The sequence below is a fragment of the Loa loa genome, assembly GCF_000183805.2.
Source record: "Loa loa unplaced genomic scaffold supercont3.53, whole genome shotgun sequence".
Taxonomy (NCBI): Eukaryota; Metazoa; Nematoda; class Chromadorea; order Rhabditida; family Onchocercidae; genus Loa; species Loa loa.
In genome coordinates, this window is record NW_018108233.1 from 218,600 (window position 1) to 243,860 (window position 25,261).

Genomic DNA, 25,261 nt, shown 5'->3' on the forward strand with positions numbered 1-25,261 from the left:
AAACAAATTAGATTAAAGAATGCTAAAATGCTACCATTTTTGTCTCTAATGTTTTGACAGCTTTACGAAAATTTCAGTTCCAATAGGTTGTAACTGTATACTTGTTGCTCGAGGACTGTACTGATCGTCGTCGCTAAAAATGACAAGTTTATTGCATCATTAATCGCATACTAAAAAAAATCGCTTTATTTATTAAGCTCTATCCATTGCTCCAGGCATATCTGAATTTTAGTATAACAGAGCCTTTACGGGAAGTCAATCAATTGAAAAAATGCATCATTGTTTTTGCGAAAAATATCAGTGTTCCTCCCTCTTCTTTTTCTTGTAAATTGGAAATTTCAACTACACTTTTATGGTAAGCAAATACCGTCCGATGATGTCAATTATAGCGATCAGTTACGGAAAACAAGTCACACAGTAAATGCACCTTACTTATTTGATTCTTAGTAAAGTCCCAACAATAGGACCTAAACTACAGGAATGTAATGGCTTATAAGGAAAAAGGGAAATGTAACCTTGAAGATTATTTTCAAAAAACTCTAACTCTTTTGCAACTGTTGAGGAAACATAAAAAATATTGGGACAGTTATTTTGTTCGATCTGTTTTGCAAACCGAAGAATCCGAACTGAATGGCAAACATTAACCTACGCACTTATTAAAGTACGCCAAACTTGCTGTGAAATAAGCTAAGTTTTAGTTGTAATAAAACCAAAAAGTTTTATTATTATAGTCATTAGATGGACTAAAAGTAAGCACATATAAACAGGTCATTATATACTGAACGTCTCTACGCGGCGCTAAAATCCCAAGCAACAGAAGTATGATATGTTTTCAGGATCCGGATACACGAATGTAATGAGATTCTAGATAATCTTTTGCTTTCAAGTAAGCTAATATGGTTCATTATTAGAAAAGAAATGCAACACAGTACAAGTTACAATGAAATAGAGAAAATGGAAATTTGCCAACTCAAAGTGCTAATCAATTAAATGAGATAGAAATGCATAAAATCATGTTGATATGCAATTAATAATTATTATAGTACAACCGAAATATCTTCAAAAGGAAAAGAAATTGAAGCATATTATTATATAGAGAAACAAGAATCAACTGCTTATAAATCACGACAATAATTGAAGCCCGCAAACAACTTTCCGTAGATTTCTTCACCAATTTAATGATGCTAACATTAGATTTAAAAAAGAACAAGGATAATTTGTTTATATCAAATACAAAAAAAAGGAGATATAGGCTTTGTCGCAATACCACTAAAGTGACAAAAAACCGAAATGCAAATGCACATTTGACATTTAATATCACATAACACTGAAGAGAAAAAGTAAATAAAGATAATGGGACCAGTAAAGAATATGAATTTATTACTGAAAAATAAAGGATGAAAGGTAGCCAAGATATGAATATACACTTATTATTGGACAAATGAGCGATGAAAGTAAGAAAGATGAGAATAGCCTAATAATTTCTGATCGAGAAAGGACGATCACAAACTGTAATAGAATATGCATAAAAGTACTTATTACCTAAAAGTATGCCCACTACAGTGTGTTCTCTGGTATAAGATGTCTGGTGGAATCATCCCTTCGTACTGGAGCGAATAATTCGTCATCACTGTCCTCAGAATCAATATGATCCAGAACAAGCTGTTTCGCTGGGAGAATGTCATATCGTCGAATACGCATTTCGTTATTCCTAACTCTACAATGTACGAAGGAGATGAATACACACAAGAAACACATTACTTTTAATTTATAACTTACGTCTCCTTTATCTCATGACATCATTCTCTCGTCAACTCAGAAATATGATTTATTTGTAAGTAATACAGTTACCTTAGAATTTTGATGACAATCCAAACTGCGATAATCACTGCAAGAAGACCTATCACCAATAACGATCTGTAATAAATCAACTGTTGACAAAATCATTAGGTCAACGGACTTTTTCTTCTATGTTGACTGGAATATTTCATGATCATCACAGTGTTCCCGCTGCTATTTATAAATAATGATGGTATTACAAATCTGACAATGACCAGTGTACAATACCTGTAAATGGCGTTACTATCCATATCGAAAACTCCCTGCTTGTGTAATGCTGTTGAGGTGGATATATCCATAACGACACGCGTTATGCTCATTGAAGAAGTTTGCAGCTCATAGAGCTCCACGCCTCACGTCACCTATGACCTGCTAACTCCACAACATCATGACAATAACATTTGGATGCCACTTTATTAAGCAACACTTCTCAACAGGCAAGTCTGTTTCTCGGTGGCGCTTTCGTGCTTTAGAAGTTGTTCGATTGAATTATCGGAGTAATTAGAGGTAATTTAGTGGAAGTGCGGGAGGGTTGGTGTTGATTGTTGACTAATTAATAAGGTGGTTGCAGAGATGAGAGCGAAGGAGAAGGACGAGCAAAATGGAATCGAGGATCAATCTGATCGAGTGGCTAAAGATACATCGAAAAGTAAGGACTGGGCTGCGGCTGATCTTGAAAAGGTTTGCTGTTATCTTAGTATACTGATAGAAAATCGTTAAATTATGGAAATAGTAATATGAATCATTATTTTGCAGGTCACTGATTTCAATGAAGACAACGACATCGGTCGAGAAGTGTCGAATGAGAAACTCGACAGCTTGATTTGTGGACCCAGTGGACCGTTAAGAGAAAGTGGGAAAGTGGTCAGTGTGAGGAAAGAGGACGTACTGCTTATCGTAAGTTATATCGATCTATTATTTTTTGCAAAGGAATAAACTGATGCTATGTTTGATTTATTGCTGGCATTAACAATAGTCATTAATGAGTTGGTAACATCTGGTCATTTGCAACTAATGTATGGTTTAGTAGTTTGTTTTTTAATATCTTATCGATGTTATGAACAGAAATTGCTCTGAAATATGCAACACAATATGATGAATCTCACTATGCCTCGTTCTTTATGTCGAAAATACTTGTGGCACCTCTAGTAGTTAAATCAAAGATACATTTTGAAATAATGATACGCATCAAAAATGGCAAAAGCTGTTACAGTCGTATCTTTATAGTTCTCTTTTCAATTTCTGTTTCCTTTAAAATTCGAGTACGATAAGACCCAATAATCTTTCAGATGGATGAATTGGAATTGCCAAGAATTCGTGCTGAGAAAAAGCTGATTGAGCACAATGGCGATATCATAGCTGCAACAAAGGATCTTCTGGGCTTCTGAAACTGTCGAAAATTTAAACAGAAACAGTGCTGCTTATTATGTCATATCAATTGGGATTGATTAAGCTGCTTGAAACAATTTATTCCTCGAATACTTTGAAATGAACCCAGTGTATGGAACTTACAATACGTCGCAACTTCCAAACAGTGGACTGTTAGTTCTTTTGTCACTGCAATGTCTCATTTTTACAGAGAAAGGGGTTCTATGTTCCAAAGATCCGACACATTTGCCCAAATATAGCTGTAACCTTACAAAAGCATTCCCTTTCAAATTCGACGACGTATACACCTTTTTGGAATTCACTCTTCTCCCGAAAGATCCTGACAAAATGATGCGATTTATTCTGAAAAGAACCTATGTCTTACAAAATGAGATACTGGTATAATTTATCATAAATACACAATACAAAGCAATGTGACATGAACAGATTACATATACGAATCAGTATGGAATCACAGTTCCTGAACTTCTATGAATCATCATACATGAGTCAGTTCTCTAACTAACTCTGAGGTGTACGGAAATCTCGGAAATTCACATCAAAGGAGGGTCATCGAAAGGCGCTAAATTAGAGTCCGGATTGAAGGGCATATATTGGTCGTGGTCTAGTCGAACCACTCCAACACCTCCACCAAGTCGTCGGTATATCATACATCCCGATTGACGCCATTGGTTCATTTCTCGATCATAAACTTCCACGGTCTTTAAATACGTTGTACCATCAAAACCACCCACTGCATATAACTGATCGTTCACTACTGCCAAACCCACCTAAATTCACATCAATCAAAAAAATTGCTTTCCAAAAACGCAGCAAAGATATTGGAGGATCAGTACTGTTTGGGAGTATTTTTATATGATGATTATAAGAGAATAACCATCAGTATTTTCACAACTGCCTGCAGCAGACACTTCTCTTTCAAAACGGCAGCAAAAGGTATGATTCAGGCTTGTTGCTAATTGCAGTCATGTACTGCATAAGCGATGATTACTGAAACAGTTGCTGACGAACGGTAACAAATAAACTTTAAAGTGCGAATGTACATTCTCATAAAGTGGACACCTTAAAAATATCTTAAAACGTAGTACCTTAAAAATCCGTCATGAATATCCAATTTCAGATCTTAAAAATTGCCAGAACAAAACCAAGATAATATCAAAAACACGACAATACCAGAAGCATCACACATAAACATCAGTTATCTGAAATGTGAGTAAAAGGAATACTCCAGATCGGCGATTGTTCATTGCAACAACATTGATCCATTCATTTGTGTTCGGATTGTACTTCTCTGCTGATGATAGTTCACAAGCATTATCTCGACCACCTACGGCATATAAACATCCATCGTGTACAGCAGTTCCCAAGTGTTTCCGTCTCGTATTCATTGATTTTACCGTCATCCATTTGTTAATTCTCGAATCATAACTATAATAATTTGATAGTGGTCAAGTTCTTACATTGTGATCCAGTAACTTTAAAGTTATTTTTGAAACAGATATTTCCTTCAAGTTCAACTGAAGTAATCGAAAATAAATGAAAGGTCCAATAGAAGCAGTAACATACCGTTCAACAGTATTCAGTGGGTTCTGTCCATCAGAACCACCTACAGCATACAAACAACCATTTAAAACTGATACCGATACGCCTAATCTGCGCGTACTCATTGGGGCTACTTCGGCCCACTCATTTCGGTGTGCATCATATCTGTAACAAGATTCCCTGAAAGCTTTTAGCAGCACCGTCAAGTACTATTAAAAGCGGTAAATTGAAGCTTCAACATGTTGAATCAAAATAACTAAGTACCTAACTCTCCGATCCTCATTTCTTATCGAACTTGTAAAAATAAACATGAACCTTTCTACGACATTCAAACAACAAACTCCATCCTGACCACCAATTGCATAAAGCAAACCACCGAGAACCGCCACACCAACGGATGTCCTGCAAGTGGATGTCGGCGCAATATCACTACTCCACTGATTTGTTGCTGGATCATATCTAAATCATTTCTAAAATGTGTCTACTATTATATTTATGATCAGCAACTCTTGTTGAGATTTTCCTATTGAATTATAAGAAGCAATAAAAACAATAGTAACAGGAACACTTCTATTGCAGCTGTCCGCATTAGAAATATGTAACAACGGTTACTGATTTGCTAGCACTTTGATTTCAATACCAACAAAACCTAACTTTTTCGACCGAGCTGCCATCAACAGCAATTAAAAAAGAACAAAAGTAATATTATATGCACGACCACCTTTCAACAGAGTTCAGATAACTCTGTCCGTCATGTCCTCCTACGGCGTATAATAAATTATTAAGCACAGCTACACCAACACCACATCGTCGTTTACTCATTGGAGCAACACAACGCCATTCGCCGGTTCGACCATCCATGCGTTCCACTGAGGCAATAGCATCACCGCTACACCAACCGCCCACGGCATACAGAACTTCACCGTAACGTAGCGGTTTCCTACTTCTGAATGCTACCAGTTACGACTCACGGGAATCAAAATGACAAAATCTATTGCATTTTAGAAGATAATAATGTTTTAGAAGGTCCAGAGGATACCTTGTTCTCGGTCCTTGCATATTCGGTCTTTCCAGAGGCAAGAGAAGATAATTCTTAGCTTCGTCAACCAAATCTCGACACTGCGCATCAGTTTTAACTAATGGGTCTTCACTTACCACACTAACCAGAAATTTGGCAGGACAAAGAGGCAAACGGACATGCTCGAGGACCTAAAAAGAAACTGTAGCTTCGGAACAAAAATGTTTTCCTAACTATGCATAGATCGAACAACATAAAAAATAAAAGGAATGGACGAAGAACGAGACCTTCGACAAGAACTGACGTCGATTAAGAAGATCGTGGCGAATCCATGCCATCGCAGCTCGGAAAACAGCTTCTTCCGATCGAACGTTTAGTTCTTCACTCGATATGATGTCAATTAACTGATTTGCAGGCAGTGACATAAATTCTTCACTTTTGGCAACACCCTGCAGTTTTATCTTTTACTGAACTCAAAATTAAAAACTGTCACAAGTTTTTGAATATTTAGGATGATTAACTCTAAGATTGGATGTGAAAAGGCCAACGCTCTAACACTAAGAAGACACTAATTTTTAAAAGAAAGACCTGAAAGTTGTGATGAGTAAATTTATCGGCAATTCTCATTAAATCTCGACAAGCATGGGTGTCGGCAAATGCCCGTATACCTAAACAGTTCGTTGGATCCAATTGCTTTTTCAAATACTCACAACAAACCTCCTGCAAACACCATATGTCAATTCTAGACTATCGATTTAAGTTAGCTACCCAGACAAACAAATAAAGTTAAAGTGATAAAGATATAATGACCTGTACTTCATTGAGCTGCAACAAACATGCAGCCGGTAGGATTGACTGAACATTGAAATCAGCAATTGTTATTTCACCCGTGTAACAGAAATTAATAAGCGCTTGTAATGTGCGAGGTTCGATATCCACCATTTGAATTTCTTCTTGAAATTGAATATTTCACTATTTAGGAAGCCTTCCAACTAGCTCGTGATAAAGAAAGGGGAACGTGGAAAAAGCAATTTTTCCTCTTATGAAGAAAATGACAACAGACAAAGCCTTTTCCAGAGTTGGTCTATCAAATTATACATTTTCACCTTTCTTTTCAGGTAGAGATGTCCATATATTTGTTAGGCTGAAATGAAAGAAAGGCTAACGTTGCCGGCTTTCTGCCATTTCTGAGGTGAACATAGCACGGAAGTAGCTGGAACACGAAGCAAGCAGCAGTCGGTGAGCATTGATATGGACGGTTCCAACGACCAACGTCACATCACACAAAGAACCATCCGATCGCATTTCGTTCATTTGTTCAAGTGCGAAACGGGAATGCTTCTGACTTCGGTATACCATTGGAGGACATGATGAGGTTGAACTCGAGCAAGGTGCCACTTTTTGATGATGATGGTGATGGTCTTGAGATGTGACACCACCTGAGCATACATCCCCAATAAAGAAGTTTTCATCCATGAGCATCCTATATCTGTAATTACACTGTATTAGCACTAGTGATGAGATCCATAATAGTATATGAATACAGTGTAATATCATCATCATGAAATCAGGAGTCCGGAGGAATGCAGAATATTGCTGGAATGCATTCAGTAACCTCTTATGGTCATTCTGTTCTTGAAGGACGTAATTGTTGACTTCAACAAAATGAAACAAAAAGGGTTAAAGGATGTCATCATACGGGTTGACACCCATAAATCTGACGTCCATAACGAAATAAGGGAAGAACGGACGCCCTCCTCTAGCAGACTCCATCTGTTCTATATAACAGACACCTCGTATTGGCGCGCTGCCAACTGCTTCGAATTTTGACTATTCTCCTTCTTTCTCTCTTTCTTTCTTTCCGGGAGTACCATTTTGATTAAGGTTGTAGCTCTCGATGATATTTGAGTGATATGGGACAATGGGATGGCACCTTTGTCTCTCCCCGGCTGAAACTGTTAGAGGGGAATGCCATCTTCTAAGGTAGATTAGGTAACGTTCATTTGTCTCTCCTCTAGTAATCTCAACCTGAATGAGTAAGCTGTGGCATGCAAACAATTCTACATGAAAACTCTGCTTTGTCCCAGAATATTCCTTTAAGATGAGCAGAGAATATAATTAAACAGTTGCTTCAAGACACAGTCAAATTCCGGAAGCAGATAGGTCAGAAGAAGCGAGAACAAGAACGTTGTTACAGGGTCTGTTATTTTTATAAAAAGAACAACAGATCGATTCCCAATCATTCAGTTCTTTGCATTATAGGACACTCATTATTTACTTAGTTATATTTACTTTACCACTGTGATACGGATGGTGTTCAAAAAGATATCCACAAAAAATGATTGCTGATATGGAAAGAAGAGAAGTCAAAAAAATTTCTCCATAGGGAATTGCATTTCATCGCCTTATCCACCGCATATCACATAGCAATGGTCGAAAAGCCAATTCAAAAATATATACAATTTTCTCCCGTTTATGTTGCAATTCAATAAAGTGATGACGCGAAAAGCACACTGAAAGGCAGTGCTCAATCATTTGAACAAAATTATATTTGCTGACACACTGATTTCGATCATAATTATTCAAGTTTTCAAAAAGGTTTTGTTAATATCTATCTCCCTTTTAAATCTGATATGTGAATTTCGATTTGAATAAATTATTACAGTATGGCAACAATACTGTACCTGTTGCCGATATCCCGGGTAAAGCTACTGAAGAAGATACTCCATGAATAAACCCTGTCAACGGATGAATTGAATAGAACATTTGACAATTAGAATTTTAAGGTTCCTCCATGACTTCTGTTATTTGGTTTCTGTTGTACAGTACCGACATATTGGGTGTTAGCAACTGAAAATTTTCCTCATATAATTTTACCGCTCTTGCGAAATCATCTCGAAAAGGATGTGATGATAATGATGGAGGAGTTCATTTTTAGTGAGTTCAGAAGCATGTACATTAGATTACACAGCTACTGACAGTAATAATGATAGCAGTAATAAAAGTTGACTTCATTATAATCAGTCGAATATCAGTATGATGACCTAAATAATGTAATGAGTGCTAGCTATTATTACTAATCTAATTGGAATCTAATCGCATTTTTATCTCACTGCCGTTTCTGAATTGCCGTCCGCTAACCTGGAAGTGTTTTGTTTGTAGATGAACACATTTTGTTTTCGAAGTGCATATTTCCTGTTCGGTCATAGCCGAAAAACAAACTTCATTGCAGAGTTTTCGGATTTGTTAATAACATTGTTATTATAACCTTAAAAGATCTCAAAATAAGAAATCTGAACTCCAAATTTATAATGCATTTTTTTACCATTTAAAACAAATTTTCCATATTGCATTTTAATGACCAGGAACTATTCTGTACAGCTCTACGCCCATTTTCAATTACTATTGAGGAGTGAAAGGCAACATGTTCATTAATTTTACATTTCGTAAAAAGAAACAATTTATTGGATAATTCAGACCAAAAAATTAAAAAAAGGATTTTGAAGAATTAACAGAATGTCATTTAACAATTCCATAATGATGCATTAGTGAGACAGAAGATTTTGCTAAAGAAACTTCATTATTTGATACTAAATTTCACACAGATTGTCAAAGTATGCAATCATACATAATAGATATATCAGTTATATCCTCCTCATCTCAGCAAGTCAAATCTCAACGGCAGGTGATGTGCTATTTGTACAGAGAGGTTTGTAAGTAAGTGGTAAGCATTTGTCACAACGTGACATTTTGGTGTTTGCAGCGATGAAAAGTGTGAAGATAGCGACAGCAAGGAGACAACAGATTACTGTGAGTAATACTTCTGGAAATCAAATTGAGCTAGCCGGAAGACATGCTGTTGCACTATTTAAATAGTTTCGCAAAGAATATTGCTGACTTCCGGAAAAGCAGTAATACAAATCGCTAGTTGAAGTGGAAAATGTGTCATTTGGGATCCACTGTCTGATTTACAACAATGTGCAATGACAAATGAGTGGATTCCGTGATATGTCCATTTTGCGAAGTTCACTGCTTTTCAAACAGGTATTATTGAATAAATGATGGATAAGATTTTGGCTTACATCCAAATAGTACAGATTGCGAGGTAGTAAGGCTCCGTCTAGAGATGGTAATCGATTCCCAGACAAGTCAAGTTTACGTATTGCTTGGAAATTGGAAAGATCTGGCTGTGATTCTAGATTACAATCAGAAATGTCCAAATCGATCAGATTTCCAAGCTGATTTAGGGACATTACTCAACATTCAGACATTCTACTGCATTCTGAAAATAAGCCAACATTTGATTTTAGGTAAAAATGTTGGAGAAGAGGAGTTCCTGCTAACAAATAAGAGTCTAAACCTTCAAGGGCATTATTAGAGAGATCAAGAAGCAGTAAAGATGGTAATAGCGGGTGTACAAATCGAGAGAGTTTGTTATGCGACATATTGATGGAGCGAATTTGTATTCCAATTGTCGGAAACGACTGAGTAAATAGATTTGTCAAAACATTTTGAGAAATATCGAGGTGCTGAAGTTGTGGATAGTATGCTAGAGCATTTTCGGGTAAATAACGTATTCTATTGGAAGATAAGGAAAGTGTCAACATATGATTAAAGGTGGTACCAGGTAGAGGTACAATCCAAGAAGACAGATCATTTCGTTCCAGAAATAAAGTTTCCCAGCTCGAATGAAAACCTTATCCAAATGATTATCGTTCGCTTTTAAATAATGAATCTTACAATGTCTTGGAATGATGAGAGTGCGTAAATTAATATGGGATATGTCAAGCCATTCTAGATATTGACCGCACCATTCCCAAGAATGATTTATATTAGGAAGAATGCTAAATGGTATACTTAGATGTCGACTCGAAATGTGAAGCTAATCAGGAAATGAGTCGGGAAATTTAGTTGTACCGAGATTTAGGGTGCTAACATTATTAATAACAAGAAGAAGTGATGATTGAATTGCAAGCTGTTCCTGAGAAGACAAATCTAATTCACGAAGAATGAACCATTGCTGATTCGAAATTCGCATGCTACGACAGAACGTTTCTGATGCACTGCATCGGATACTGGGCAAGAAAGTTATAGTAGAATCGTTGACCGTTTCCATATTGGTGTTCATATCGGTGCAATTGTCGAGCCAAAGGAAGCTGAATACCAACTGAACTCATCTCTACTGGATTACCACCTATGCTGAATTGTTCCAGAATATGACTTCTTGGAAGCGTTTCACTGATTAGATTCAGGTCACGGAACAGATTTCGTGCCAGATTTACAATCCGCAATTTGGTAAGTTCAAAGAAACATTCCGATGGTAGATCTGTTAGCATATTATCAGCAAGATGTAACGTTTCCAGATTTGGTAACGAAGTAAGCGACAATGGATGAATATGTGTCAAGTCGCAGAAGTTGATCCGGAGAATTTTAATATTTTCATTATGAACAAAATGAGGCAAATGTCGCATGAACATATGATGCAGAGTCTTGGCCCAATGCGGTGCAATCACTGACCGTAACAAAATGTTATACCCCGTACAGCTGATAGTATAAGAATGTCGGTCACAACGGCAATGTTGGCATATGTCGACACTTGCCATGAGCGGCACCTGCAGGATGAAATACAGTAAAAGTAATTGGGGCATATCATTACTGTAAATTACACTGATTTCTAAGTCTGAAACGGAAATATGGTAGTTCAGAGGGTTGGAAATGATCAAGTTAAAAAATTGTTTCAATGCAGTGAAATAAGCTAATTCACAAGTCGCTGGAAATTAAATTTTTTGAAATCGAATGAATGATTAGGGACTGAAATGGAGCGGAAAGATGCCAAACAACCAGGTCTAGTAAATACTTGGATATAACCAAATGAAGACAAAAAAAAATAACAGTAATATGATGACTTCATTTGATAGCAGATAATCGTTTCAATCGACTTGGCTCATTAGACAGATGACAATAAATTGCTTAGGATTGAAGTAGCAGCAAAATGAAGTAATGTTCCGGAAAATGCATGGAACATTCGCTAAAATTTAGAGAAGTCGAAAAAAAAGAAAATGAAAGGAAGGAATTTTGTCGCTTCTATTTTCTTTTAACTCGGGATCTTACACATTTAGCCATCCTATTCAAATGCATTCAAAACAAATCAGTAGTCCTTGCTCCCTTCAGCCCCAACCCCGTCGGCCAAGATTAATTGGATCCTAACAGTGATGAGGATTATTTCTCTGACGCAATTTTAGCTAATATAAACTCAAGTTTAACTACGCCACGCCTCGATTTCCCTGCTTCACTCACGAAACACTTTCAATGCTAATGTTGCAATCTATTTTTTATATGGGACCAACAATGTTTCTGGTACCTTCGGTCAGTACTATTATTGGAACTTAGTGCCTTTATAACTGGCTTGGAATTGAATTCAATCTCATTTCAAAATTTTATTGTTGTTATTATTATTGCTTTGTCGTTATTGTTATTGCTGTTGTTGTTGTTATTGTTATTGTTGTTTTCGTTTGTTGTTATTTGTCGTTGTTGTCGTTTGTTGCTGTTATTATTTGTCGTCGTTGTTGTTGCCATTGTTTGTTGTTGTCCTTTTTTGTTGTTATTTTTTATTGTTGTTGTTTGTTGTTGTTGTTTGTTGTTGTTGTTTGTTGTTGCTGTTTGTTCTTGTTGTCGTTGTTGTTTGTTGTTTTTGTTTTGTTGTAATGTTGGCTTCAAAACATTCAAGCTTTGCAGTAGCTCAACCATTTTGCCCTTCCAAATAAAAAACAAAAAACAGAAAAGCGACCAGCCGCCATTCATTGATTTTTGAAAAAAATGGATCTTTTTTGAAATAAAACAGAAGTCCAACTAAATCTGCACTCTCCCCAGCACTACGGGACATCTCAATACAACAGTTTTGATTCACAAGGTTTGATTTCTATCTACAAGTAAACTGGTCAGTAAAACATTTCCAATATGAAAAGCGCTAACGTTTAGGCTAAAAGCATATCAGATAATCTGTATTTCTACAAATGTACATACATACACACGCATAAATACGATGCTTGCATCCTGCATTCCTGGGTCGTCATGACCTGTATATGATAGTTGTTCTGTGGAAAAAGAGGAGAGTAGAAGTTGTGCGGTCCAGGAAACAGACGATCAATCCCACTGCAGAAATTAGGGTTGAATGCGTCATATAAAAAAGTGCCACTTTCTAAAATAGCTTTTAGCAGTCAATTAAAACTATCAGTTCTAAAATGATTTATTCAAACTTATGCTTTTCTATTCTACAGTGAGGACGACACATGCTCTAATCTGCCAAAAATTGAGACTGGGAAGTTCAACTCCTAGAAAATCTATAAATTCTTGGATACAGATATATTTTGGCATTCCAACATTATCTTCTTAGGAAGAAATGTCATCGGTAAATATCATTTCTACCCTAAGCAAATAAACCCACAATCGAATTCATTATGTGTGACTTCAATAATATAAAATGTTCAACACACACAATAACTGGTACTAACACAATAAAACACACAGTAAAACACAATACTTTATTAAGATTTTCGAAACAAATCAACAAATCACGGCATGTCACAATCGTGAATGAAAATTACGATGAAAGCAGATATAACTGGATAAATAAAAGACAAGCATACTTAGCATCATGGCTGAGTTTAGAACCTAAGGGCTGGATTTACAGATATTCAGAACCTGTAACATCAAGAGAAACAGCAATAAAAAAACATAAGCGAGTATTTTTAGCATATTTTGAAAATTCATGGTCCACAGGCAATAATAATTAAAATTCGGCCATTTCAGCTCATTTCAGTAGCACTCATTTTCTGTAGATGTTCCACCATAAAATTACTGGCATCAATCATCCTATTCACGCAGTTGTTGATACAGTTTTGTGTTTTCCCGTCCAATTTACTAGGTGGTCGATAATCCGAGAAGCATACATCCCAACAACGACCAGTCAACGTTTGCACCTGTAACGTTTCAATCAAAAGACTTAAAGATCAAACCACCTCGGCAGCCTGAACATAGTCGACAAACTTCATCTCCACTTGACTGATCACGGAGATTTGACAGATAGCCACGAAAGGAACAACTAATTCATGCAGTAATTAGTTTAATAACCAGAAAAAGAGCCCAATCTCTTTGTCGTATATGCCATTCTCGTAAAAAGTATTAAAAATATGCCCTAAATATCAATTTCCAAGGAGCTAATTTTTTCCAAAAAACCATTTCCAAATTAACCCAATTCCAAATCGAATCTTATGGGAATGAGAATTAAAAAATTTTAGATATAAAATGCAGAAATATAAGTATAACAAGAGGTACAAGCATGACTGTAAAACAGAAGAGAAAAATAATCACAGAACTCTCTAACCTGCTCTGTAAATTTCTGCCTCTGATTTTCAGCTTGCAGTTGGTGCAAGAAAAGATTCCAATTTGGGTCCGTTGAATCAATACTTGGATTCGTTGAACTGATTTCCATTCTATCCACTACAACCTTGATAAATTATTTTAATTCGTCAAAATGATACATAAGAAATATCTGTGTGAATTCGAAGAGAATTACAAAAGCGACCACAGGCCAAGAACAGATAAAATGCCATCGATTTCCTTGATTCACATATCTGCTTATCCTTCTACTGACATCCACCAATATTATCAACGCTCACCAAACAATTTTCACCTCCTTTTCCTCCCCCGGAATCACACAGCAGAGAGAGCAGGGAAGAGACAGTTTACAGGGGCCTCCTGCCGTCAACACCAAAACCAGCTACCGGGAAACCAATCAAAGTAGCATATATTAGTCAGGATGCAGAAGCATATTTGATTTCCTTCCTTCTATCAGCATACGACATTGCCGAGTTACTGCGGAGTGAAGTGCGAGAACAAATGCATTCGGCAGCGTCATCCTTTTTCTTCGCTTTTTCACCCTTGCTTTTATCATATCCCGACTCCTAATATTTTGACAAACAACACTTAATACGTCTTCAGTAATTATTCATTCACCTGTTATTTATTAATCTTGTCGGATGTCTCCGATAATCCGAGCCGCATTAAAATCTTCAGTGACTACTGAGGCGTCGGTAGCGACTGACCTCACCGCATTCCATGTAGACGCCTCAGCATCTGTCGACTGCATTGCGACCGTCGCAACTGCAGTATCCGTCGATTTGATCGGAAATTTGTACATCCTCTAACACCTCAGGAGTCCCTCTTTTTCCTTGTCCCATCATTTTTCAAATAATAACCTCTCTTTCTATTTCTGAGGCATTCCCATTCTGGTTGATTTTCTCTACTTTGCTTTTTCCAAAGCACATCCGATGCCTTCATACTTTATTAGTATCTCTAGTCGGACCATGCTTAATAGTAATATCACCGGATGGAGTGGTTGTACAATTCTTAATTTGCATTTTTTCCAGGATTAAAGAACTTTTTATTTTTGTCCTTAGGCTTAGAGACATCGCTTGACTTTTGAACTTTTAGTGGCACTGCCTGACTCTAGAGTTAGACTGGTTATTTGTTCCAAGTTCACGATGGCTTTGAAAATGTTTGCAGTAAAACATCCAAGATATCTGGGCACTAATTGTTCGTCGTGACTGATATGCTGTTGATGAGAAGTCGATGAAAGTAAGCTGAGTAGGATCGCATTGAAATCAGCCTAGAAGCAGAATGAGTAGGCCGGCTCAATGGAATCGATTCTGTATTCCTTTTTGCTCACTTTCAGCTTTCTTTATCCTTATGACTCTATCCATTTGTTTTAGTTCCAGTGTCACTTCCATAACAGTTGCATTGAGAACGGTTAAATCCGCCCCTCTTCTGTTTCTGCTTAAAATCGGCGACAGTCTTCATCTACATTTTCAGAAACCTGAAACTTGAATAACTGTTAACTGGAAGTTCATTCTCCCGTTCCTGACTCCTGGAACATTAGCTTACTACATATATATAAGCGATAAGTAAATGATATAAAATTAATATTTAGGTGCTACCTTTAATTCTGCTCAAATATAAGTGATATTTATACTCTTCTGTGCTGTCTTCACATTTAGAAGCATTCAAGTTAGCCTTCAGTACTGGATTACATATTCTCGATAGTGGTTTCCGGAACATTGAAAATTCTTTACTAACATCATTTGCTCTCCACAGATGTTTTGAGGTGCTACTTCAGTTCTAACTAGGATTCTGAAAGTCATTGGGGGTGAAAAAAAGAGGTCTGTTAGAGTTAATGAATAGCATTTTACTATTTATGTCATTTCCTAGTAGCATAATTAACTTCTTAATAATCACTTCGTAGAGGCATGATTAACTTTAAAAACTTATTGGTTTTAAATTTTTTGTTGGCAGTTTTAAAAAACAACAAATAATGGGTAACTAAAGCAAATAGTCATCCCATTAAGGTTACTTTAAACCGATATGTGGTGAAAGCTATATGAGTCGCTTTTTTCCACGTGATATTAATAAATAGCATTTTTCTATTTATGCCTCTTCTTAGTGACGTAACTAGTTTCTTAGTAAGTCACTTCTTATGGTATTTTGTCTACTTATCCTGGAAAAGTTAGAATTTGAAGCTTTGGAAATCATAACAAAGAATTTTAAGGAATTCCGATCCGTAAATTACTTCCTGAAATTCAATCAGCATAAGAAAAGTTTCATTTTCATAGATGAGTTCGTAGAAACTGCGCATGGAACATTGAACAAAAGAAATTATCTAAATTATTTGATTTCGAACAGGTTTTTTCGATAAACTTGTCCGATAATTCCTATATTCTTAATCACCAGTCCAGCAAGTTACGTAAGAAATGCTTGGAAGTTTGTTCCCATAAAACATCCTGAAATAGTATATCAGTTCTTTGCTTTCTCAGATTAAAAGATTGGTATCGTTCATCACAGTGACTAATTTTTTTTCTTGCATTTCGATTTACATTCATTTCCAGGTTTTCACATAATAGTTCCATTTTGGAAAAATAGTCTGGGAAAGAACGAACCGAATCAACATGCTGTTATTGCGTATGCAGGACAGGAATGGACGATCAGAGCGCGAGTCACGAAACCTGGATCGGTACTAATACCGTTATTAATATCATTGCTGTCGTTAGATGCTCCCATTTAGATGCTATTGTTTGCTTATTATGAATGGTGCATACGGTGTTGCTGATGCTCGCTATTGCTTTATATCCTTCAGAGAATGCTTGTTTAGTTGTTCATCACGAACTGTAAGTAACAATAAAATCTCCGTCTTATTTCCTTATATTGATAGTTTTACTGTTATTCGAGTTCTATCATCATTAAAGCCGCCCTCATCATAATTTTATTCAAAAAGATAGTGCTAATTTAGTAGGAAGGAAGAAAAGGGAGAGATATTGGTCATTAAAATTGCGGGAAGACATATCATTTGTAAGGTCATGTATTCAGTCACAACTTTCGCTAAACAATACTAGCATTAATACTTTCTGTTTAAAGCCATCCTCATCATATCAATGACACCAGCACTTAAATGATGGCAATATTCATTAGGCGGTTTACTTTAAAAGGAGGCAAGTGCTTTTTAGGTATTTCTTTCGAAAAAAGCGTTAGAATTAAGTTCAACTACTGCTGAAAAACATATAAGGAATGCGTAAGTAATGATAATTTGTATATTATAATTAAATTATGTATGTCTAAACAATTAGTTTTGATTGACTTGCGAAAAATTGTTGATTGAAAGTCTCCGGCCCTCTTTCTGCTCCTATTTTCCATGAAATACAAGGTGCTCCATATCTTCGAGTAGCAGTTTGACTGGAAACATTGACACAACCTGATTGTTTCAGGTATTCATTTTCAATTGGGGAAGTTCAAATTATCATGCATAGCTATGGAAGGAATCTATTTGCATTGTTTGATTCATTCCGGTTTTTGTATTCTGCGTTCTGTTTTTTATCGTTCAGTTATTCGCTTTGCTCCACAGTGAATGACGACTTTGTTATTAAGTGGGTCTTGATAGCTTCATAAAATTACCAAAAAGTAGCTGAAATGTTTCCATCAAGCAAGCACATTTTAAATTTGGTCTGCTTGTTAAATACTTTTTCTATTAGGCATTTTATCGTCGAAAAATTATTGTATTACAATATTGAACGGTTGAAACATAGTGGTATATTTCAAGCGGATTATTTCCTCTGCTTAAAACGATTTCCTGCTGTTGAGAATACACCATTTAAGAATTCAAGTTAAGAAATCTTCAGTTAAATTTGAAAGCGGTATTTTCCAAAATGTCAATGTCATATTAGCAATGAGTTGTAAGCTGTAAGAATAATGTTATTTCCTAGTAGTAAGTGTTAGGCAATCTGTTACATGTTTTAAAAACGACTTTCGTCAAAAATGTATTCTTGAATTATCGTTTTTTGTTAATCTTTTTCTAAGGACTGTATGCTCTTGATTATGAGAGATAGTGTTCCAGGCATGCCAGTTTTTTGTTGAAGGACACGTCTAGTCTGCTTCGTTTTTCTAATAAATGTTTTCTATAACCATGCGATGGTTCTTTTCACTTTTGCGCCAACATTCCTTTCGATCTCACTGCAATTATCGAGAATTTATCTATTCGGGTGTTTGGATTTTATTTTTTTTTAATGATAAATTAGTAAGGAAACATTTAGTAAACTTTGATTCTGGGTAAGCGTGTAGTAGTATTATCAGATTTCGGTGACAATAATTTTTTGCGTTTTCACTTTTGTCTTTACTCTTACCATGAAAAACAAAAAAGTCGTTTTCAACAGTTTTCTAGCTGCTCGCAACTTGAACTTCAAAGATACTGAGTATCTGATGCGGAAGTAGTCATCCTTCATCACATTGTAGTCGAGGCAGTTATGGAAAATAATAAGAAGTACAAAGAATAACATTTCGACATTTATTGAGATCGTTCCGAGTTCACTGTTTTGATAATTGAATTGTGGCGTGGTATTTCATCTATATTATATATATATATATATATATATATATATATATATACCACGGATACCCTACTTTTCGCGGGAAAGCTTGCGTGCCTTATGAAGTTGCAAGCTATACTGGCGGTGGCTTATGCCTCTGGTATGATCTTCAATGCCAGAAAGGTCTGAAGTATCAACTGAAGGGTCAGACAAAGTTTATCCACGGGCAGGATGGACTCGCTAGCCTTCGAGCAACTATTCTAGGAGGACAACTCCAACTCCAGACAGGGGCAGATGGAGCTTGTTTAGCCCTTTAAGGCCATTTATCGAAAAGAAGCACACTCTGACAAAGTCTACATCCTAAGGACTTCACTGTCACCGTCCTAGCTCGCTAGGTCCTGGCAGATGAACGTTAAGAGTAAAGAGTGCAGCTAGTTCCGCGCACAAAAAAACTCACTGCGCAAGCCGGAAAGATACACCACTTGCAGCGTTGTAGCCTTTGTAGCAAACATGAGTATATACATATATATATATAAGTTGATAAGGATGTGTTGTATACATATAAATAATGTCTGAGTACTATAGAATCCGCATTACTTTACAGCAAACAATAGGGAAAGATTCACTGCAGGGTGACGATGATTGCTTTGTGTGCGAGCAATGGAGTAAGGAAGATATACGTCACCAGATATTTCCCCTTCATATTTTACTAATACATTATCGCTCTTTTCCATTTAGCGCGTATATGCTTCATTACTTTTAGAACCACCTACCTATTGCTATATATTGAATACATAAGGATTTATATTGGTGGAACGTATTGTTTCACATTGTGCCATGTATTGCAGTTGTTCAATGGGATATATTGTTATGTGGTCTATGGGATCGATAGTCGAGAGGAATTTAGTATAATCGTGCTGGAGGTGGTTAACGGTGCGTTATATTCTCAGTAAATACTGATCCACTAAATAGTGGATGTCATCATGATGAGGCGTTTCTTATCCACATTTTCTTGTTATCTACATAACCGCGGTCACTGTGGGTGTAGTGTTGTGTGTAACCACTTTTCAATATGTAATGATCTTTCATGATCGATTGAGGTGATAATCTCATCGACAGTTATCAAATGTACTTTTGCTTCCACCGCATGAATAGTCATTATGAAATGTGGCTTTACTTTCTGTCAAATGACGGTTCTAAGCCCCATTAACATTGTAGTAAACAGATTATCTATAAAAATATATAAATAATGACACAAGGAAATTCACGAATTTATGGGAAGTTTGCAGAGACCGCTATAATCATTTTAGATCCTGCCTAAACAAATTCCTGGTACATTTCCCTGTTTAAGCGAGAAGTGCAGTAGTACTGCTGAAGAAATAGGCAATTGGGTAAGCAAAACGTTAGAATCAATGAAGCACGTCAGATTATTGTACTAAGAATCGCTTATTCTCACTGAGTTGCATAGACAGAATTATCTCCATAATCGCTGTGTTTGAGCCAAATTACGACTCTCCGAATATTTTCCTTCTCTAAAGTTCAAACAGTTTATAAAAAAATTGTGACAGGCGTATCTTCATGATATTTTCGAAAATTTTCACTGATTGATTTTCCTCGAGAACTTTAGTGGTAGATCTAGCAGTACACCTTTTTATAATCTAATGCTTTCCACTACTTCAACAGCAGGGAAAAAATAACGATATTTCATCCTGTTAAACTTCATTATCACTGCATTATACCTCTAGGAACTAAGGGTATTTCTTGTTTTGTCGCTGTCGCTCTGTTGTTGACTTTTTGATCTTATATAAGTTGAATACAGCACTATTTCAAAAGTTCATTGTATAATACTTATGTTTTCATGACCCTTCAAATGAAGATATCTAATATTTCTCGTGAATTTAATTTAAGAGGATATTTGCGGTATGTCCCACCATCAACTTAAAAGGAAAATTAGTGAAGTGAGCGGAACTATAGTGAATATCTACAGCTTTCACCCAAATGAAAAAATCAAGAACAAAACAGAATATAACGATGTTGCGATTACGGATGTTCCCTCTGTCTTTCAATTATATTCGAAATGTGTATTGATGTAGTGCCGCTCTAGTTTTCGAGTGATTACTCAATATAAAATGAAAAAGTGAAGGACTTTATCAACTGTTTGTTTTCCTCATTCAATTTATTGAGCCGGACATTTATGGGGATTTAGATTCAGTTCAATCGACTGTAAAAATTATGCGGTAAAATGTAAGTAATATTCATTTTATGCAAAATGCACAAACATAAAGTATAAACTTTACGTAGGTTGAAATTTCGATGAACATCTCTGAGCCAGCTTTCAAGGAATATGTATTGACATCATTTAATTATTCTATTATTTAGTGAAGGCAACTGTGATATATGACCGGATTTTTGAGTTAGACTTTGATCAGTTCAGCTCTTCAATTAACCCAGTATTTCACACTAGTATTTCACCTTCAGCATCCGCACGTATTTGTCAAATTATGTGTGTGTGTGTGTGTGTGTACATGTGTTTGTTTGTTTGTTTGTTTATTTCAACATGATGGCCATGTCCGTCTAGTCATGTCGATCTCTATGAACAGCGGTGATGAACCGATGAGATAGTGAATAATCGCACCATCACTACGATACTGGAGGAGCTCTTCTGGCTGTGAAACTCATTGGTATTGTTGCTGTGATTCAAACATTTAACCTTTTTATTATTGTTGCTATTTCTGACTCTAGGCTGACAGTAGGGATGCATTTCTTTCGGAAACCGATCTTAAACACTTTTTTCCAACGGCAGTGACATTTCAAATCAAATAGTAACTTTAATCACTCTGTTTTTTAAAAGTTTCATATTAATTTTTGATTTTGAATTATCAGTGGATTTTTGAATTACCAGTGAATGTAGCTATAAAATGGATATACAGTCATAGTGAGAACTGAACAAATCTGAACAAATGTTGTAAAAGAATTTGGATTAATTGTAAATGTCTCAACACTGTTGAACTTAGTAGAATACTGATGATTTTTTTGCAGCAAACCTTAGTGTATTCGTGCATTCATTTGCGCATTCACGTGACATATTTTCTGTCGAAACATCAACTTGCTTTCTCAAAATTTTGTTTGTTTTTTTCACTTATATGAAGATGGTACTGAATGGAAATAACATGGTCATTCTACTGTCTTAGTTTGTTATTTGACAACTTTTTTTTTGTATTCCTCATTTTAGATTATAGCTAAAATTAATCCTACGTAATGGAGAGGGACAAAAATTGTATGTAATGCAACACTGCTTTGAAACTTAGCATCAGGTCAGTGTGCAAACCAGTGACAATTGCCGTGCAGTAAAGGATGTTTCCAAAAATAATAGGAAATCATTTTTATACTTGATTTGTCGCAGATTGCTAATAAGTTGGCTGATTTTCTGAGCATAAGCAGCAGATGTCAGTGGTGACTTTTTTCCGTTATTTTGTTTTTGATTTAAATTCACTCAATCCCATTTCGTATTATTCATCGCTGCAATTGGGAAAATCTTCACGAATGTACATCACAGTGTAACGAGATATTAAGTGAGACTAGTCTCTAAAATTTCTTCGTTGTCGATTTCAGTGTTTCTTATGAATTTGATAGATTACCAAAGGTTAGCAAGCAATTTTTCGTAGCAGCAATTTAAGAAAGCACTGCAATATTTAATTTTGAAGACAGTATAGTGAGGTTGCAGCAGTATTGAAGTCGCTGTCGTTGTCTTTCCATGTGTATATTCCGTATATATATATATATATAATGTTATTGTTTTGCTTTGCCACTCGTTGCTTCTTTACTTGTTTGTTTCGCTGTACACAAAAGAGCACGCTGAATTGATCCCCGTGTATCAGAAATTTTTTTTTTTTTTGTTACGTCGTTATAGAAATTGAACAATTCTACAAGTTACATCACATTTTTGTTTCTTTCAGACGGGTGCCAGCACAGCGTCCATCGAAATTATCTGGAGCCGCAGGGCTATTTCCGGGCGGCGGCCAACATTTCGCTCATATTTTACAAGCTTCAGAGGGTTTGTTAATCCTTTCAGTATTTAAAGCCAAATTTTTTGAAAGTTTACTAAGTCTCTTGCTTGTTTTTCACTATTATAACGACTCTTTTGATTATATATGATATCTCCAACAGAATTTGAGTTCTGTTTTTTATTGTGGAGCATAAGTAACGACGATCTATCATTATCGAAAATGGTCGGGATAAACAAAAAGGTGATTGTAGGACTCTAGCATGTTAGACCATCTAAAGCTGCTTAGTCCTCATCATTGTCAATCTGTTGATATAGATTTAGGATTAATATTCGGCAACATGTGCTTCTTTTGTGAAGCTTACATAATTAAATACGGGCTTACAAATATCTCAGAGTAATGTTTTACACAGACTATTTAAATATTCATGAGGATAGCGGTTATGAAATATTGTGGAGATTAGTATTCATCTCATAGATCTCATCGTGTATACTTCAGGCAGTAGTTCACAAGTAGCAACGCAGTCACTTGGTATGACGAACGCGCGTGGGCCAAATTCATCTGCAACTCCATTAGCAACCGTTTCATCAGGAGTTCTAATGGTGGGACCCAATTTCAAGGTGTGATTACATATCATGTTAACTTGAATTAACATATTAATAGACTGAATCAATGAATATTAACTGTACCGATTGTGATATCAGTGTTTTGCACTCAAGCTTTATTGCTCAGGACTTAGTTACTTTATCTCAGTAATATTCCTTTCCTTTACATGTAAATGCAAATGGAAACCATGACTTCCTTATGTAGCAGAATTCGAAAATATCTGCACTGACAATCGGATTTTCCAAATTTTAGGATTTTTTTTCGTTTTTCGAGTTTTTTTCAGCGATTAAAATCTTGTGTAAAGAGCTAAAAATGAGACGAATAACCTGTAGGAAATGCATTTCTAACATATTGAATTCATGAAAAAAATTCTTTAAAGAAAAGTGAAACATAAATTGTGAAGGACACGACGTGTGCCATTTTCTTTCTTAATTCCAGTTCTTTCAAATTCCGTTTTTTTTGGAAGTAGAGTTTTCCATCTGAATTTCCAAATAGAATTGAAAATAAATGTACATTTTGTGTTGCAATTTTATCCACTTTGCTACTTGTCCCCTAAGTTTTTGTTATCAACAATAAAAATAACAATGAAAGATTCCGATCAAACTTAGTGCCATACACAGTGCAGTGCAACCTCCTGAGTTGAAAAATGCAAATCTAGTTACAAGATTTGGGTCGATTTGAAATTCTGATTTGTGAGCTGCTGCTATATAAATATTATTATGACTTTTGACATGTTACTTTTAATTTTCATATAATCGGTGAGATTTTGTCAACCTTAGAGATATAGAAGTTTCGTGGAGCTTTCCTTTTTCTAAAATTTCGAGGGAACTTCCCTTAATTTTCTCGATTTTTCTTACGCATATAGGAATATGTGGTCTAGCATTAAAAACTAGTTTAAAAGAAGTATTGTTGGGCTGCATTTTGAGATAAGCAGCGGGAAATCTTTAAAATTTCGATTCGATATTGTTGCGAGAGGGAAAGTGTTGTCTGCATGATTCGTGAGAAATGTAATAAGAATTTAAAATTCATTTCAGGTAGGAAAGAAAATTGGGTGCGGTAATTTTGGAGAACTGCGTTTAGGAAAGAATCTATACAACAATGAGCACGTGGCTATCAAATTGGAACCCTTGAAAAGCAAAGCCCCTCAGCTTCATCTCGAATATCGTTTTTACAAGCTACTTGGCCAGCACGGTTCATTTTTCCACTGGCTGCTTTTTGTTCATTTTACAAATCCAAATCGTTTGATGCTGACATGTTCGTATATGATGGAAATATTTAGCCTGAGAAATCTTAGAAGCATAGTTCTTCGCTTGAGATGAATTTCATTTTCCAAGGAAAAAATTTGAAAAAGAAGATGGAATTCTTCATCCGTTTGCATCTTGCTTTCTCTTCACTCCTTAAGTGTTTGAGATTTACTACCTCGGATCTTGAAAAAATAATTGCCAGGTGAGAATATTATTATCCATTTTTAGGTTATATAGTCCAAATATCTAGAAATCTAAGGAAAAGATGACTTTATTTAAAATTCTTTCTGATTACAGTGTGCCTTTTTGTAGAAGGACTGCCGCAAGTGCACTACTTTGGACCATGCGGAAAATACAACGCTTTGGTAATGGAATTATTAGGACATTCTTTGGAAGATCTCTTTGATTTATGCGATCGGAAATTTTCCTTGAAAACTGTTGCTATGATTGCAATGCAGCTGGTATAGTCCGTTCAAAGCTTGTTTTTATTATAGCACAGTGTCATTAAATGCAATTGTCCAGCGGTTTGTTTGAATTAGTCATCCTTGGACAAACGGACATATCTGTAGTTCATTCATTTTCACATCACGCCATCAGTATATCGACTGATAATGAACAACGTTGAGTTTTAGGCCAGGTATCTTATAACACGCATATATATATATATATATATATATATATATATATATATATATATATATATATATATAT

The 25,261-nt window shown here is 35.7% G+C and overlaps 10 protein-coding genes across 14 annotated transcripts in view; 3 read left to right on the forward strand and 7 right to left on the reverse strand.

Annotated features, from left to right (window-relative positions):
- Positions 1-43: 43 nt before the first annotated feature.
- LOAG_04146 lies at positions 44-2,262 on the reverse strand. 2 transcript variants are annotated; one of them, XM_020446518.1, is made up of 4 exons: positions 2,068-2,262; positions 1,852-1,917; positions 1,543-1,717; positions 44-133 (listed from the first exon to the last, which is right to left on the reverse strand). In XM_020446518.1, exons 1-3 carry the CDS (start codon positions 2,157-2,159, stop codon positions 1,558-1,560), a joined length of 318 nt encoding a protein of 105 aa, XP_020306496.1. In that variant the 5' UTR covers positions 2,160-2,262; the 3' UTR covers positions 44-133; positions 1,543-1,557. The 2 variants fall into 2 exon arrangements, with proteins under 2 accessions (XP_020306496.1, XP_003139731.1); XM_003139683.2 differs by lacking the exon at positions 44-133 and having other exon boundaries at positions 1,080-1,717.
- Positions 2,263-2,265: 3 nt separating this feature from the next.
- On the forward strand, positions 2,266-3,491 carry LOAG_04147. Of its 2 annotated transcripts, XM_020446519.1 has the most exons (4): positions 2,266-2,346; positions 2,411-2,520; positions 2,596-2,736; positions 3,129-3,491. In XM_020446519.1, the coding sequence occupies exons 2-4, from the start codon at positions 2,413-2,415 to the stop codon at positions 3,225-3,227; spliced, it is 348 nt and encodes a 115-aa protein (XP_020306497.1). In that variant the 5' UTR covers positions 2,266-2,346; positions 2,411-2,412; the 3' UTR covers positions 3,228-3,491. The 2 variants fall into 2 exon arrangements, with proteins under 2 accessions (XP_020306497.1, XP_003139732.1); XM_003139684.2 differs by having other exon boundaries at positions 2,266-2,520.
- Positions 3,461-7,285, reverse strand: LOAG_04148 (ring canal kelch protein). 3 transcript variants are annotated; one of them, XM_003139685.2, is made up of 10 exons: positions 6,955-7,285; positions 6,599-6,741; positions 6,377-6,508; positions 6,076-6,237; positions 5,810-5,979; positions 5,492-5,716; positions 5,086-5,229; positions 4,795-4,935; positions 4,455-4,656; positions 3,461-3,998 (listed from the first exon to the last, which is right to left on the reverse strand). In XM_003139685.2, the coding sequence occupies exons 1-10, from the start codon at positions 7,268-7,270 to the stop codon at positions 3,762-3,764; spliced, it is 1,872 nt and encodes a 623-aa protein (XP_003139733.1). In that variant the 5' UTR covers positions 7,271-7,285; the 3' UTR covers positions 3,461-3,761. The 3 variants fall into 3 exon arrangements, with proteins under 3 accessions (XP_003139733.1, XP_020306498.1, XP_020306499.1); XM_020446521.1 differs by having other exon boundaries at positions 3,461-4,218; XM_020446520.1 differs by having other exon boundaries at positions 4,317-4,656.
- A 2,471-nt stretch (positions 7,286-9,756) lies between these two features.
- On the reverse strand, positions 9,757-10,041 carry LOAG_17250 (hypothetical protein; the record flags this gene model as incomplete). The annotated part of the gene is made up of 1 exon (XM_020449910.1): positions 9,757-10,041. One exon carries the CDS (start codon positions 10,039-10,041, stop codon positions 9,757-9,759), a length of 285 nt encoding a protein of 94 aa, XP_020306500.1.
- A 786-nt stretch (positions 10,042-10,827) lies between these two features.
- Positions 10,828-11,436, reverse strand: LOAG_17251 (hypothetical protein; the record flags this gene model as incomplete). Its single annotated transcript, XM_003139686.2, has 1 exon — positions 10,828-11,436. The coding sequence occupies one exon, from the start codon at positions 11,434-11,436 to the stop codon at positions 10,828-10,830; it is 609 nt and encodes a 202-aa protein (XP_003139734.2).
- A 781-nt stretch (positions 11,437-12,217) lies between these two features.
- LOAG_04150 (hypothetical protein) lies at positions 12,218-12,535 on the reverse strand (the record flags this gene model as incomplete). Its single annotated transcript, XM_003139687.1, has 1 exon — positions 12,218-12,535. The coding sequence occupies one exon, from the start codon at positions 12,533-12,535 to the stop codon at positions 12,218-12,220; it is 318 nt and encodes a 105-aa protein (XP_003139735.1).
- Positions 12,536-13,326: 791 nt separating this feature from the next.
- LOAG_04151 (import inner membrane translocase subunit tim-8) lies at positions 13,327-14,299 on the reverse strand. Its single transcript, XM_003139688.2, has 2 exons — positions 14,172-14,299; positions 13,327-13,767 (listed from the first exon to the last, which is right to left on the reverse strand). The coding sequence occupies exons 1-2, from the start codon at positions 14,277-14,279 to the stop codon at positions 13,594-13,596; spliced, it is 282 nt and encodes a 93-aa protein (XP_003139736.1). The 5' UTR covers positions 14,280-14,299; the 3' UTR covers positions 13,327-13,593.
- Positions 14,300-14,601: 302 nt separating this feature from the next.
- Positions 14,602-14,987, reverse strand: LOAG_04152 (hypothetical protein; the record flags this gene model as incomplete). The annotated part of the gene is made up of 2 exons (XM_003139689.1): positions 14,602-14,751; positions 14,898-14,987. The coding sequence occupies 2 exons, from the start codon at positions 14,985-14,987 to the stop codon at positions 14,602-14,604; spliced, it is 240 nt and encodes a 79-aa protein (XP_003139737.1).
- Positions 14,988-16,157: 1,170 nt separating this feature from the next.
- LOAG_04153 (hypothetical protein) lies at positions 16,158-19,013 on the forward strand (the record flags this gene model as incomplete). Its single annotated transcript, XM_003139690.1, has 5 exons — positions 16,158-16,161; positions 16,729-16,853; positions 17,344-17,408; positions 17,866-17,921; positions 18,823-19,013. The coding sequence occupies 5 exons, from the start codon at positions 16,158-16,160 to the stop codon at positions 19,011-19,013; spliced, it is 441 nt and encodes a 146-aa protein (XP_003139738.1).
- A 3,303-nt stretch (positions 19,014-22,316) lies between these two features.
- LOAG_17252 (CK1/CK1/CK1-G protein kinase) overlaps positions 22,317-25,261 on the forward strand; it is a gene marked incomplete at its 5' end in the record, with an annotated part of 5,930 nt that continues 2,985 nt past the window's right edge. Inside the window, 5 exons of the mRNA XM_020449911.1 lie at positions 22,317-22,339; positions 22,653-22,750; positions 23,199-23,320; positions 24,341-24,497; positions 24,863-25,011. Coding sequence (XP_020306501.1) covers positions 22,317-22,339; positions 22,653-22,750; positions 23,199-23,320; positions 24,341-24,497; positions 24,863-25,011 — 549 coding nt within the window. The remainder of the gene's footprint in view (positions 22,340-22,652; positions 22,751-23,198; positions 23,321-24,340; positions 24,498-24,862; positions 25,012-25,261) is intronic.